Source organism: Mauremys mutica, chromosome 5 (assembly GCF_020497125.1).
Source record: "Mauremys mutica isolate MM-2020 ecotype Southern chromosome 5, ASM2049712v1, whole genome shotgun sequence".
Classification (NCBI taxonomy): Eukaryota; Metazoa; Chordata; order Testudines; family Geoemydidae; genus Mauremys; species Mauremys mutica.
The window spans coordinates 83,867,112-83,883,316 of NC_059076.1; the positions used below are offsets into that span (position 1 = coordinate 83,867,112).

Genomic DNA, 16,205 nt, shown 5'->3' on the forward strand with positions numbered 1-16,205 from the left:
GGGAAAACCTCCATAAGTCAATCAAACCAAATATTTGTAAACATCAGAATTACTGTAATGTGTTTCCATGTCAATGTATGGTAACTCTTATTCGTAAGTGAAAAATCTACTCACTGACAAATAAATTGGGCTATTTGTCATATTGCACTTCCAAAAGTCTGTAAACTTCAATTATTTCTGCAGTACTTTCACCCAGCTGAAAGATCACTGAGAATCTGACAAAGCAATATTTTATCTTATTTTAGCTGCGATGCTGTCACACAGGTAGATAACACATCCCAGAAATCAAATAACAGTACAGGCTGGTCCCCTCATCCTTTCAGCAGCTCAGGTTGCACATGCCAGAATTGCTTTAACAGCCTCCCACAGACATGGAAAATCGGACAAGAAATAATGGCAAATGTTGTGGTTGAGCCCTGATAGACTAATGGCCTGTGACAACAGCTACTTACTGAGTTTTAAATTGATTTTTTTCCCCGTTGTATTTTCACATAGTGCAAATAGGTAGCAAGAAAAACGTTATCCCTGAGAGAGGGAATGTATTTGTGCGCGCACACTTTGAGAGGGGTTTTGTTATTGTTGCAGTTTTTTTGTTCACACATTTATTTGTTTGTTTTTAAGGACTTAAACTGTGTTATGATTTTTAAATTGTGGTGTTGTAGCAAAGCAGTTAGTATGGTAGGTCATTGCTCTGGAGCTGGTTTTATATCCCAGAACTTGTGTTCTTTAAGCGAAGAGTGCTTGAGATGATACAATTAGCCACAGGAGGAGGTGACCAGCTCTATCAGTCACCATGGTTACAGCACAGGCTATGAAGAAGCTTCCTGGGTACATTTCTGGAAAAGCGTCATCCTGTTTTATCCAGCTGGAACATATGCCCATACTATCAGGGTGTGGTTCCCGACTACCATTTTACTTCTCAGTGTGGCTCTTCACCCTCCTCAGCTTTTCCCGAGCAGTGAGCCTTTGTACAAGGCCCCACAGTGTGCTGCTACCGTCCGCTCCTTTAAATGTGTGTGTTCCTTAAATTGCATTGAGTTCCATCTTCTTCACACCCCAGTATCATACGTTTGGAACAACCCAAGCCACATTTCCAGTAAGAGTGCATATAGCTGAATAGGAAGTCGGGGGCACTGGCCAAATCATCTGATATCATAGACTGATAAACTGGCACCATTTTATGAAGTTTGTCTTGTCTTCCACCATTTGTTTGTGTAAAATCTGAAGTATGAATTATGACACATTCCCCTTTACATTTCTTTTTAAAGACAAATACGTGACACAGTAAGCTGGATATTCAGCGAGCCAATGCTTGTTTACTACATCAGTGTATTCCGAGATGCTTTCTGGCCAAATGGAAAATTAGCAGCCCCAACAAGATCCAAAGGTGAAGAGCAAAGTCAGGAGACAAAACAGAGAGCACAGCAAAAACTACTTGAAAACATTCCAGGTGAGAACATCAGTGTTTCTCTACATAACCACATATGAAAGAAGTAAATGTTAGCCCAACATTTTTCTTTTTGCAGTTTAGATCATACCTTCTAATGCTGAAAACAGGCACAATCTTGATCTCAGCCCTTATCCCTAGTGCCTCTGGAAAGTAAATTGCAGCACTGCTCCGTGCGGAATGGGACTTGTATGCCCATGTCTAACACAATTAAAAAACTGGTAGCAAAGTCAGTAGAATCTGACTCTTCTCTTCTGGCTGAGATTTCAGAACCAGCTTCTCCCATCTCGCATTCTATCCTCATATTTGATTTTTACCTCTAAGCTTCAAACACTGTTTTTAGTTTGAACCCTTTCATGAGGGTGTTAGATCAATTTTAGTGACTGTTCACAGTCATTCCTTAGTGTCTCATTTGACCTTTGAAACTAAATAGATGATAATCATTTTTAGAATAAGATGATAAAGCTAATGCAATTTAAAGAAAGTAAAAGAAAAGCAAACAAAAAACAATACTTATGTGATTTGGGGGCATCAAACTATGCACATAGCTGGCATATGTACCTGTGTGAACTGCTTCCTGTTATTCTTGTCTGTAAGATGAGAGTTTAAGTAACTTTTTTCCAATGTAGAATACAATAATTTAGGCATAGAACCAGGAAAATAACCCAGAATTCCTGTCTCCCAGTCCCATGTTCTAACCACTAATGAGCAGCTTAGCTGAATACACTAAGCTTTTCCTACAGATTTACATCTCTTTTGCATTCATTCAAAACAAAGAACGTTTTAGACCAAAATTTTCATACTCTGATTTACAAGCCTCTATATAGATTTAGGAGCCTAACCTAAGTGGCCAGATTTTCAGAAGTGCTGATCGCCCATCAGATCTCTTTAGCTTTATTTCGTAGACATGGTGTCAGCACACTGAAGCTGAGCCATATGTTCCTGGCTAGATTCTAACTGCTGTTAATATAGTTCCAGGTAAGCTTAGCTTGGCACAGGTCTCCCAGAGTGGAGTTCTGCAGAGGCAATCTATTCAGAAAACTCCATTAGTGACAAATACCTTCATTTTTTCCCCCATTTATACTATGCTGAGAATGTTCTTCAGTTATTTGGAGCTTGCCTCTACACTGTTGTTGTTGTGCCTAGGGTGACCAATATTTTCTTCCTTTGATCTGGTCACCCTAGTTGTGCCACACATACAGCATGCCAGTATCATTTGGCTGTAGGAATAACCCCTACAATCTGATATTCTTCAGTGTCTAGTGGTCATAAAACACTCATCCCTGTAATTTTCTTTCTTATTGTTTCAGTATCCCTCTTTATCGGTGGAAAAGGTAGCACTGCCTGCTAAGGTTGCCAGATACTTCCCAGTATAACACTGTGATTTCAGTTGCTTATTACTTTGCCAAACTTTAACCATGTGGTCATAGGCAACCCTAATTCTGGCATTTCATAACTTTTGAATGCTTGATTTTGCAACCTTAACATTCAGTTAATGTTTTTGTGTGTAATTAGTGTGTACTAAAATCAACCTTCTCTATATTTTTAGACCTACTATTGTTTTATCAAGAAACCAAAAATACAGAAATCTTCATTTATCTACTCAGCTCAAGCCAGTCAATATCCTCCCACTGAACCCTTTTCTCTTACTTTTATATTAGATGTAAATGGTTGATTATTCTGTTGACAGGAACTCATGAAACCTGAATGCTCTTGAGTTTGTTTGGAGGGTTAAAACTTGAGTGAGTCTATTATCACCATCATACGAAAGCCCTGCACAAAATTAGAGCACACACACTTTCCCCAAATGAAATTATTCTTTTCTTTGAAATAATTAAATATAAATAACACAATATGCATTCACTATCCATATGGTATCAGCAATTTGCAAGGAATTGCTTGAAGGCTTGATTTGAGCTTTAGGGAAAAAAATGGTTAGAGGTTTATCCACATTTACTAATTTGCCACTTCCTAACACATTCCCACACACCCTCAGTTGATAGTATTAATGTTTTCAAGCCAATACTTGCAGCTTCTTCCTCTTTTGAGGATTACCTAGGCATTTCCACCTTTCTGCTATACCATATTTCATTGTAGGCGAAGTTAAGGTAATCTTTTCCTCCTTTATTCAAGAAATGTTATCAACTTTCGGGATTTGTTCCTGGCACTAAAGCTCAGGAGATGTAGCTATTTGTTAAAGTTTGTGACTGTCTTCTTCCAAAGAAGCTGAATATCTGGGAATATACAAATAATAAGCATATAGTTTTCTGCCAGAAAAACATCTTATAACTAGTGACTAGGAAATTAATAGTAAATCAACTGATAATTGTGAAGGTAGATTTCAAATTTTACCTAATATAACTTGAATACCCTACTACCTGATCTCTCCATCACCTGCATAGAGCAGGATTAAATTATATATTTGACTGCTTCACTAAGCTTTTGAGTAATTTGTAATTTGTGTTCAACAGGCAAAACAACACAAGGTGTGCATGGAAAATATTTGACATATAGCATAAAGCACATCATAATAGGTGTTTGGTACATTATACATACTTGGCTTAACATAACTTGGCTTACTTGGCTTCTTCATGAAAAACACAGGATGTCTAGGGGCTTATTTTTTATGTAGCAAATTTTTTTATGTATGCTGCATGTCAACCAAAAAAGCCCTAGTTTTTCCTTCCTAATAAGACTTGTTTAATTCAAATTGTAAATAATTCATCTAGAAATGTTTTCGCTGTTCTCTTTATTTGGGGATATGTAGGCTTTTTAATTTAGAGAGGCAGCACTGTGGCAAAACTCTGAGCTCATCTCTCTCTCCTCAAGTCACTTGTTCAGATGATCAGAAACTGATATTTTCAACTACTTTAACTAATTGTATCCCTTATCTACTCATGTTGTGTATGTGAATATTTGAATAACATGAGAATACAGGCCTGATGCTCTGCACTGCTAAGTACCTAATATGCCCTGTATATCTTTGGGAATAGCACTCAGAGAGTGTTGCCAAAACAGCATAAACAAAATTCTGATTTTAAAGGTCTTTGATGCAGATGCTTAAGCATATGCCTAATTTTAAGCATGTGAGTAGTCTCGTTCAGTGACAGCTCATATGCTTTAAGTTAAACATGTGCTTAACTTTCTTGCTTAATAGGAGCCTGAATATATAACTCTAACCCCCTGTCATGGTATGTGGTGTTTTCTGGTGCACTTGCCATTAAGTAATTGTAAGCAGATATGTTTTATCAACATCATTATGAAAATACAATCTAAAGTGTTTGTTGCAGATACTCTACAGAGCCTTGTTGGACAACAAAATGCCCGTCATGGTATAATCAAAGTGTTCAATGCACTGCAAGAAACTAGAGCCAATAAGCATCTATTATATGTGAGTAACCAGAATGTTATCTGTGAATTTTATTATCTTATTAAGTTCTGAACATTCTAATGGCTCATTATTAGAACCTTTCAGACTGATTTTTTCTTGAGTTTGTACAGTACCTGGCACAATGAGGTCCTGATCCATCGCTGGGTCTCTAAGGTGCTATGACAATAAAAATAATTGGTAGGCTCAGAAATGTCAATATGCCGTTTTCTTGCTGAGATTTCTTACATTTAGAAGGTTTTTCAAGGTGTTTAAGGATTTCTTTCCAACTAAAGGGAAGTTGCAAAAATCTGCATTTACATTCTCATTTAGCCTTTCTAATTTTGCATATTGAACAGGTGTTTAAAAAAAAGTAGTTTCTGCTTGAGACAGAAATGCAACTTTGTACTGCTTTCTACAGCTAATACAGATCCTCTCTTACTGTATGTCTACACTAGGAAATTAGGTCGAATTTATAGAAGTCAATCTTTAGAAAGCAGTTTTATACAGTCGATCGTGTATGTCCCCACTAAGCGCACTAGGTCGGCGGAGTGCGTCCTCAATACTGTAGCTAGCATCGACTCATGGAGTGGTGCATTGTGGGTAGCTATCCCACAGTTCCCGCCGCCCATTGGAATTCTAGGTTAAGCTCCCAATGCCTGATGGGGCAAAAACATTGTTGCAGGTGGTTTTGGGTACATGTCGTCAGTCGCCCCTCCCGCCGTGAAAGCAATGGCAGACAATCGTTTCGCGCCTTTTTTCTGTGCAGACACCATATCACAGCAAGCATGGAGCCCACTCAGCTCAGCGTCACCACTGCTGTTGTGTCCTGGGTGCTGCTGGCAGCAGACGGTGCAGTAGGTCTGCAAACCATCATCATCCACCGCTTCTGCTGCAACTCTGCTCTCCTGGTGCCATGAATCCACCCCGCAGGTCCTCTCGTCATTCGGTATAAATAGCTATTCTCATGGCATCTGTCGTCATCCACCGCTTCCGCTGCAACTCTGCTCTTCTCCCTCCTGCAGACACCATATCACGGCAAGCATGGAGCCCGCCCAGCTTACCGCTGCTATTGTGAGCATTGTAAACACCTTGTGCATTATCCTGCAGTATGTGCGGAACCAGAACCTGCAAAAGCAGGCGAGGAGGCGACGACAGCGCGATCACAATAGTGATGAGGACATGGATACAAACTTCTCTCAAAGCACAGAGGCCCTGGCAATTTGGACATCATGGTGGTAATGGGGCAGGTTCATGCCGTGGAATGACATTTCTGGGCCTAGGAAACAAGCACAGACTGGTGGGACCCACATAGTGTTGCAGGTCTGGAATGATTCCCAGTGGCTACGAAACTTTTGCATGTGTAAGGGCACTTTCATGGAACTTTGTGACTTGCTTTCCCCTGCCCTGAAGCACAAGAATACCAAGATGAGAGCAGCCTTCACAGTTGAGAAGCGAGTGGTGATAGCCTTCTGGAAGCTTGCAACGCCAGACAGCTACCGGTCAGTCGGGAATCAATTTGGAGTGGGTAAATCTACCATGGGGACTGCTGTGATCCAAGTAGCCAATGCAATCACTGAGCTGCTGCTGTCAAGGGTAGTGACTCTGGGAAATGTGCAGGTCATAGTGGATGGCTTTGCTGCAATGGGATTCCCTAACTGTGGTGGGGCGATAGATGGAACGCATATCCTTGTCTTGGGACCGGACCACCTTGGCAGCCAGTACATAAACTGCAAGGGGTACTTTTCAATGGTGCTGCAAGCACTGGTGAATCACAAGGGACGTTTCACTGACATCAACGTGGGATGGCTGGGAAAGTACATGACACTTGCATCTTCAGGAACTCTGGTCTGTTCAAATAGCTGCAGGAAGGGATTTACTTCCCAGACCAGAAAATAACTGTTGGGGATGTTGAAATGCCTATAGCTATCCTTGGGGACCCAGCCTACCCCTTAATGCCATGGCTCATGAAGCCATACACAGGCACCCTAGACAGTAATAAGGAGCTGTTCAACTATAGGCTGAGCAAGTGCAGAATAGTAGTAGAATGTGCATTTGGACATTTAAAAGTGCGCTGGTGCAGTTTATTGACTCGGTTAGACCTCAGCGAAACCAATATTGCAATTATAATTGCTGCTTGCTGTGTGCTCCACAATATCTGAGAGAGTAAGGGGGAGATGTTTATGGCGGGGTGGGAGGTTGAGGCAAATTGCCTGGCCGCTGATTACGCGCAGCCAGAAACCAGGGCGATTAGAAGATCACAGTAGGGTGCGCTGCGCATCAGAGAAGCTTTGAAAACCAGTTTAATGACTGGCCGGGCTACAGTGTGACAGTTCTGTTTGTATCTCCTTGATGAAAATCCGCCCCCTTGTTTCACTCTACTTCCCTGTAAGCCAACCGCCCTCCCCCCTTTGATCACCGCTTGCAGAGGGAATAAAGTCATTATTGTTTCAAAATCACGCATTCTTTAATAATTCATCACACAAATAGGGGGATAACTGCCAAGGTAGCCCGGGAGGGGTGGGGGAGGAGGGAAGCACCGGGCAGGGTGGTGAATGAGGGGAGCAGGGAAGGACAAGGCCACACTGCACTTCAAAACTTACTGAATTGCCAGCCTTCTGTTGCTTGGGCAGTCCTCTGGGGTGGAGTGGTTGGGTGCCCGGAGCCTTCCTTCTCCCCCCTCCCCCCGCTTTCTTGGGTGTCTGGGTGAGGAGGCTATGGAACTTGGGGAGGAGAGCAGGCGGTTACGCAGAGGCAGCAGCGGTGGTCTATGCTCCTGCTGCCTTTCCTGCAGCTCCACCAGATGCCAGAGCATATCAGTTTGATCCCCCAGTAGCCTCAGCATTGCATCCTGCCTCTGCTCATCGCGCTTCCGCCATCTCTCATCTTGCTCCTGCCACCTCTCATCTCATTCGTCCCTCCTGTCCTAATGTTCATTTTCTGCTTTCCAGAACTCTGCCACGTATTCTACTGAGCCCTTTCAGTGTGGGAGAACTGCATGAGCTCAGAGAACATTTCATCGCGTGTGTGTTTTTTTCACCTTCTTATCTGCACTAGCCTCTGGGAGGGAGATGATAGGAGTAGCACTGAAACATTTGCAGCTGCGGGAAGAAAAAGGGGAGAGGAGTATTTAAAAAGGCACATTTTAAAGAACAATGGGTAGACTCTTTCACGGTGAACCAAGCTGTTAACATTACATAGCACGTGCTTTTGCTACAAGGTTGCATTTTGCCTCTTATATTGAGGTCCTGCCGGTTTGGTGTGAGAGATCACACACGCAGGGCCAGGCAACAGGATTTGACTTGCAGGTAGCCATGGTGAGCCACAGTCTTTCAGCTTCTTCAACCTTCATAACATGTGGGAATGGTTTCAAACAGCAGCGCCCTCCTTTCGCATACCAAGCACCCGTTGAGTTGGCCTTTTCCGATAGCATGGATTCATCTCCCCAAACAGCGATCAGATCCAGTACCTCCCATTCGGTCCATGCTGGAGCTCTTTTGCGATTCTGGGACTGCATGGTCATCTGTGCTGATCAGCTCACCACGCTGGTCAAACAGGAAATGAAATTCAAAAGTTTGCGGGGCTTTTTCTGTCTACCGGGCCAGTGCATCTGAGTTAAGAGTGCTGTCCAGAGCGGTCACAATGGAGCACTCTGGGATAGCTCCCGGAGGCCAATACGTCGAATTGTGTCCACAGTACCCCAAATTCGACCCAGCAATGTAGATTTCAGCGCTAATCCCCTCATCAGGAAGGAGTACAGAAATCGATTTTAAGAGCCCTTTAAGTCGACAAAAATGGCTTCGTCGTATGGACGGGTGCAGCGTTAAATCGATCTAACGCAGCTAAATTCGACCTAAACTCGTAGTGTAGACCAGGGCTTTGATATAGTGGAACAGATCCTTAGCTGATGTCAATTGATATGGCTTCAATAGAGTTGCACCAATTTACACCAGCTGAGGATCTTGCACATTATGTCAACACTGACCACTTCCCTCCTCCAACTTCCTTTTCATATAATCAGAAACTGATTTTCTATCATCTTTTTGAGAAATCAGTTTTGGGGTAATGCAGATAATACCATGCTGCGTGATGATAGTGGCACATGGGAAATTAATGATAGTCCCATGTAGGCTGGACTAGATGAACCAGGTGATCCTATTATCTGTGATTATCTGAACATCTCAGAAAGGAGGTAGAAATTCTTATTTGCTGTTTACATTAATCTTAGTAGTTTTCCTTTTCTTTTTCAGGTGTTGTTGGAACTGCTGCTAACTGAACTGTGTCCTGAGCTAAGAATTCATTAAGAGCAGCTTAAAGCTGCTCATGTTTGAATCTGCACAAGTGAACCACTAGAGAAATGTCTGTGTAATAATAGACATGAAACTTATCTTCCTCTTTTCCACAGAGGGCTGACTGAGGACTATAGATTATTTTTTAGTTTTCTTTCTCCAGTTTTATGTGAAGTAAACAGACTTGAAAAGATCTGATGCTGTAGTAGGGTAGAAAAACAATGCTGCATAGTTGCCAGCTTTATTTAAATTGTTATATTTGAATACTTTTCAGTTTAAAATACTGACTGAAATATAAATGTTAATATAAGTTGTAAGAATCTAGAAAATATTTTAAACATTTATCAAAAATGAAGATTTGCTTAATAGTGGTAAACTAATGAATGTTGTACAGTTAATTTCCTCATTGAGGATTTGAACACTCCGTTATTGTGTATTGAAGAGCCTTGTTGTGCAATACTTCATGTAAAGTTATTGTGAAAATTTTATCTATTTTATTTTTACCAAAATTGAAGCATTTGTAAGCAATAAATAACAAAAGTGGATTATGGTACTTGATGATAATTAGTAGTTAGTGGATGAGTTTGACATCCGTAGTTTCAGAGGGAATATTTTCATTGTATTATAGTCTATGTCCAACATGCGTCACATAAATTAGCATGTCATAATGGAAAGCATCTGATCAATCATTAATTAGAAATTGCTTATCTCCTTGATTAGCTGACATTCAAACCTCTCTTGTTGCACTCTGACATTATTCAGGATTCCTGTGTTTAAATGCACGGAACTTTTAAATCTATTCCTGATTTTATACAATGGAAGTAAAACAGATACTTCTTTCTAGAGTGCTTTTTCATTCATGTGTAAAAACACTTAAATATGATTTTAATGAACATGTTAATAGCTGAACACCATCAAATGTTTGTAGGTTACATTCATTACTTTCTTTTAAATTAAGTCAATATAATTGTGGTCTCTTTGAGAATGACCGCCCTGCACTGAAAGCAGGGGGGCCATTGTCCCGGCTTGCCGGATGAAGACGGTAGTGCTTTATGGAATGGGGGAGAACAAGATCAGAAACTGCTGCAAAAAGGTGGTGTTGGTCAGCTTTGCAGCACTGACTCACCCCCTTGGAATGTAAGGGTGGAAGGCTTTAAAGGTGCAAGCTTTCGTGTTGGAAACCCCTTTCTCCAAGCAGCAGGCAAGGCAGCAGCAGGCAGCAGAGGATGCAGGCGCGCTGGGCAGCATGGCTCCACATGGTCGCAGGATGGTGAGAGCACAGAGACGATTGGGAAGCTCACCACTTCCCCAGAGAGGGACAGGCTCATTCCAGGTAGGAGGCGCTTGCAGGGAGGCAGTGCGGGGCTTCCAGAGTGTACTGGGCTGCCCAGAACCACGATGTTCTTCTACACTGAACCCAGGAGGCTGATTCCAGGAGTGAGTGTGCTTTGCAACAGACAGATGTTGGGAGGACAGGTGGCACAGGTGATATCCTGCCTTGCAATGTGACAATGTGTGGTGGTTGCACAGGCCTCAGGGAGGTGCAGGATCCGGGCTCAAATTGTCCATCTAAGACGGTACTTGAGGGAGTGTCACGGAGTCCCCGGGCGATGCTCTGGAACTGCTCCCTACGAAGCCAGTCAGGACTCTGGTGAAGTCTCCTCTCTGAGCAGACTGTCTTCAGGGCAAGAAGCTCACACAGCTTCCACCTTCCTGGCTCTGACCTTTAGAGCATTCAGCATCCTCTGCCTCCAGGTGCTTCCCACAGTGAGTCTGCTCACGCGGGGTCCTGGGGAAGCCAGAGGTCCTGCACCCCAACTTCGCAGTTAGACGTGACTGTTAGCCAGCCAGTAAAACAGAGGTTTATTCGATGACAGGAACAGGGTCTACAACAGAGCTTGTAGGTACAGAGAACAGCACCCCTCAGCTGGGTCCATTTTGAGGGGCAGTGAGCCAGACACCCCCTGTCTGCACTTCACTCCACGCCCCCAGCGAGCCCCAAACTGACTCCCACTCCAGCCCCTCCTCCTCTGGGCTTTGTCCCTTTCCCGAGCCAGGAGGTCACCTGATTCCTTTGTTCTCCAACACCTTTAGCTATCACCTTGCGGGGGAGGGCCCCAGTCATTAGTTGCCAGGAGATAGTGTCAGCCATTTATGTACACTGGCCCTTTTCTCTGCAACAATTACACTCCCTTATTCCACAACCTAGAGACTTAAGAAATGCATTGGGGAAATTCAGGCACCCCTACAGTATTCAGAGGCAGTGCTGTAACAAGGGCGAGGCGAGTGAGGCACTTGCCTCGAGCGCCCAAAGCTGAGGGGCACAGAAAAGCCCCGGAGCATCCCTGTTGGAACGAAAGCTGCTGCTGCCTTGGCAACAGGATGCCAGAAGGCAGCCGGCTGAGGGGGCACACACGTGCTTCGCAGCCCTCCCCCCCCCTCCCCCGGCACCAATCTGGAGGAGATGCTGAAGGGGCTTCTGGTGGGAGACAGGATCATCTGCAGCCAGTGGACCTCACTCACCTGAGCAGCTGCTGGGGCTTCGGTGAGTGTTTGACCCTGTGATCCCCCCCACCTCCACAGCCACCACTCCTGCAAACTGGGCAAGGGGCAGCCCCATCCCCCACCCCCAGTGAGGCTATGGCGAGGGGCAGCAGGGGAGGAAGGAAGCCACATGTGATGGCAGTCCCCTCCCCCCCAGCACCCACCACCCCCTTCCAGAGCCCACACCCCCTCTCTAGCTCCAGAACTCTGTCCCAGAGCCTGCACCCAGCCCTCAGCATTCCCTCCCAGAGCCTGCACCCCACCCCGTGCCCCAGCCCGGAGCCTGCACCCAAAGTCCGTCCCAGGGCCTGCACCCTGACCTCTTCCCACACACCCTCTCCTGCCCCCAAACTCCCTCCCAGAGCCTGCACCCAGCCCTCCGCACTCCCTCCTAGAGCCTGCACCCCCCACCCATCCTGTACCCCCAACCTGTGCCCCAGCCCGGACCCAGCACCCAAACTCCATCCCAGAGCCTGCACCCCAGACTCCATCCCAGAACCCCTCTCAACCATCCTACACCCAAATCCCCTGCCCCAACCCAGGGCCTGCACCCCAGACCCCCTCCCACCACCCAAACTTCCTCGCAGAGCCTTAGGCAGGTGGGGGGCAGAGTTTGGGGGGGGGGTGAGCTCTGAGCATTCTGGGCACCACCAAAATTTCTACAAACTTGCCGCCCCTGATACTTGGAGGGGTGGTGAGGAGGCGAGCAGTGAGTCGGTGGATGGAGGGGGGCATCCATTTTCAGTATTTTAATTTTTGATCCTGCATTGATTGACTGCTGTGTGCATTAATATAGTGACCCCCTGGGTCTTTGCATGAGGCTTTATACTTGGGGGTGGAGGTGAGGAGCCGAGTGGCGAGTCGGTGGCTGGAGGGGGGCAAATCTCCCAGATTGAAAATCTGGGACTGTGTCTGTTGGTCCTTTTTGCTGCTTTTCTCTGGGCTGGGGGTTGGTCCAATGCTGCAAAGAGGGTGTTCCCAAAGGAAGGTGCTTGTTTCTAACCCCCGAGGCCTTCAGTATGTCTGCTCTTCTCTAGTCAGCCCACTTGACAAGTTTGGTTGTCCTTGGTCTGGCTCCCAGCCCCTCTCCAAGGGTTGCAGCTGTCGAGGTGCTGCCTTCCACGCCGTCCTCATTCACACCTCATTCATTCAACAGGGCAATTGATTACAAAGTGGGGGGAAAATCTTATTCTACTTCTAGCAAAAAGACATTTTTCTTTTACCTTAATTATACTACCTTAGGGGCCCGCTATAACATATTACCGGTTCAAAACAAAGTCATGTAAAAGTTATACAAAAATGCATAATGCAGACATTTATCTACAACTGCATTGATTGACTGCTGTGTGCAGTAATATAGTGACCCCTGGGTCTTTGAATGAGGCTTTATACTTGCAGGGGCGGAGGGGCAAGCAGGTGGGCAAGTGGTGGGTGGGCAAAGAGGTGAGCAGTGAGCCAGCAGGAGTTCTAGGGACAGGCATGTGGGTTTCTGGCAGGGGAGGGAGAAGGTGAAAGGAGGCGAGTGGTGGGTTGGGGGACTGACTAGGAGGGATGCAGCAAGCCAGCGGGGGGGTTGGGGGTGAAGAGGGGTGTGATGGTGGGGCCGAGCGGGGAGGGGGCGGGTCCTATTTTACTGCTGTGATCTGGTCACGCTATGCATGCCGTTTCTCCCCCCCCCCTTCCTTTTCAGCCCACAGCTGTTTTGGCGGGGTGGCGCTGGGGAAGGAGGGTTTGTTTCTGTGGGGCGGGTGATGCTGGGGGGGGTGTTTCTGCGGGCGGTGCTGGGGGAGGTGTTTCGGGGGCGCTGGATGGCGCGGGGGGGGCACAATTTTATATTCTTGCCTCAGGCGCAAAAATAGCTAGTTACGGCTCCCTTCAGAGGAAACATTAAGAACAGTCCCACTTCATCACAGGGGGACAGGAGTGAGCCTTGCAGAGTAACAAATAGGCCAGGGCCAGCAATGGGAATACCGGATTCGATATCAGACCCATCTGGAGGATGCGCCCCTGCTGGGGACACTAATGGTTTTGCGCAGCTGTTGCAAAGTAATCTGCAGTTGTTGCACCAACTTCAGGCATCTATGGGTGATGGGTCTGCCTGGTTTCTGGGGAGGCCCAGCATGGGCACGAGTTTGGGAATCGGGAGACAGGTGGGGCAGACCCCCTGCACGCGCAGGTGGCAGTGGTGTGGTTGAAACCCCATGGCACATGTCAACTCATATTTGTTAAGACGTATAAGCTCCTAGGCTAGAGTTGAGCTTCCTGGGGGGGCTGTGGGGAACAGGGCACTGATGTTTCCCCATCAGTCTGTCCTGAGTACGGTTATGCCGGGTTTTCTGACCCGATGGGAATTCACCTGCTTAGGACAACTAAGGATAAAATCCTGAGAGGGGAATATGTGGACATATTATCCCTCTTGCACAGCGAGGTGTTGACAGAGAGTAAGCTGGGACAGAGCAAACAGAATAAGGAGTTGCCCAAGCGGCCAGGGGTGCCTAAAACATGGGAAAATGAGGAGGTGGCCTTCCTTATCTCTGCAGGTGTGATAGTACAGGCTTACCCGGAGAGAAGCTCAACCTTGTTTAAGTATATGGATATGATCAGGTGGGCACATACTATGTTTGGGGGCATGTGTTGATTTCATTATGATGAGCAGTTTCAATTAAGGGCAGCAGCACAAACAGATCTGGTGGGACATACCACATCACACACTGTGGTTAGAGTGGATGACTCTGCGGGGACCAGGAGTTCACACGGACAGTGGCCTGTTCCTTCCCCTGCAAGTTCAGGAGGGGCACGAGTCACATAATATTTGTTGGGCATTTAATAACAATGGTTGTTTTTGCAGCCCCTGTAGATTTCAAGCATGTGTGCGAGATACGCTTTGGGATCCATTTGGCCCGTTTTGCCAGAGTGGTAGGGAACAATCACAAGGGAAAAACAGGATTGGGGTGGGTGGAGTGCCAGCTGCAGGTTTGGCTCGGCTGAGACAGGTCATGAGGTGCAGAACACAAGCAGGGTAGGGGGGCAAAGTGTGGGCGGTCCAATGGGCACAGGCACCATTGCCAGTTAGGCTTAAGGTGTTCAGGGTTTCCTATGATATTACCCTAATAAAGCACACATGGCATATTTGGGGGGTGGGGTTAACTGGGATTTTGGATCCCCTTTTCGGGAAATAGCACCCATGTAAGGTAAAAAAAAAAAAATCAATTGCCGATAGGGAACCTAAGGGTGTCCGTCTCCCCCTTCTTCCCTCCCCCCCGCTCCCAGGTTCAGTCCCCAACAGCACTGCAAGGGAATATTGAGTAGTACTTCACCTTTCATACCCACAAGGTGGTTCTGTTCACACTTTAATGAACTAGGTGGCCTGCCAAAACATTTGGGGGTACCCCATGCAGAAGACGAGATAGCGGGCCCCTTCCACTACATTAGCATACCTGGGTATCGAGTAGAACACAAAGGCAGGCATATTTCAGCTCCCTCCCAATAAAAGTGTGTGCTTCTGGTATGACAGCATGGCAGGTCAAACTTCCACCTCACACAGGGTTATGAAGTTAGTGAGCGAATTTGTGTCAGTGTCTGAGCCTTAACATCTCTTTTCCTTCCAAACATGTGCCTGCAGTTGGATGATGGCATAGCGGATGCCCTGTCTTGTTTGCAGTTCAACAGTGTGCGGGGGACTGCACCAGGAGCTAGCGACTAGCTCAAGTAGATGACGCTGGTGCTATGGAGCTATGGCATATGAGGATCTGGGAGACTGGTCACCTATATGGCCCATCAGGAAGGGAGGGGTGTTGCAGTACATGGCATTGGCAACCCAGTTGCGGGAGTCCTTGATGACCCTTTTGTAGTGCAAAGGGCAACCGAGTTCATTGGGAGGAAGGGGAGTTCACCTATAAAACTTGGAGGTAACATGGTTTTTGGGATGCCATACAAAAGGCCATTGGAAGATGTCTGGGACCCTGAATAAGTGTGGCGGGGAGGCAGCAAAGCTAATTGCTGGCGCCTCCTTGTGGTGGATGTCCAGTGCAGGTACTCCATGGGGAAGGCATCCAGTAGGAGGTGCCATTTAAGGGAACGGAATGGTTTGGGGTTTGGGGCTCCTATAGTTGGAAAGGCAGGGAGCCAATCCCCCTTTCTCATAGCTCACCTTACCCCTTCTACGAGGTGGGATAAGGGTAAGGTCCTGGCAATGGATTTGCTGGAGGAACCTGGATGGAAAAAGCGGGGGAGCTGGTGGAAGCCCCCCTCCCGGGTAATTAAAAAACAAACAGGGTTTACCTGTATTGTACACTTTTATCTGCCGGGTAGTCCCAGACATCTAATAATAAAGTTGCGGTCTGATTAAATCCATATCAGGAGTCTCCTGTCCTTCTTTCAGTATAGCTGGACAAACCGCAACTAGCTTACAATTTAGACTGACTACAGTCTGAAACCAAAACCCATATACTACTGTGAAATTATTGCAACATCAAGATTTCTCTGACAATACAGCCTTAGATTTTCTATTCCATAGCACAGCTTAAGAAGCAACCTAAATTCTCTTGGCGATGGAAAG

At 46.0% G+C, this 16,205-nt stretch overlaps 1 protein-coding gene across 6 annotated transcripts in view; it reads left to right on the top strand.

The window, feature by feature from the left end:
- The window catches only part of SNX25 (sorting nexin 25), a 175,769-nt gene extending 166,121 nt beyond the window's left edge, over positions 1-9,648 (top strand). For 2 of the 6 annotated variants that reach the window (XM_045017316.1, XM_045017317.1), the window contains exons 17-19: positions 1,269-1,450; positions 4,738-4,838; positions 5,584-5,954. In XM_045017316.1, the coding sequence (XP_044873251.1) occupies positions 1,269-1,450; positions 4,738-4,838; positions 5,584-5,769 (469 nt within the window). In that variant the 3' untranslated portion in view covers positions 5,770-5,954. Of the gene's footprint in view, positions 1-1,268; positions 1,451-4,737; positions 4,839-5,583; positions 5,959-9,064 lie in introns of those variants that run through there. The other 4 variants (XM_045017313.1, XM_045017314.1, XM_045017312.1 and 1 more) reach the window with 4 other exon arrangements.
- Positions 9,649-16,205: the final 6,557 nt, after the last annotated feature.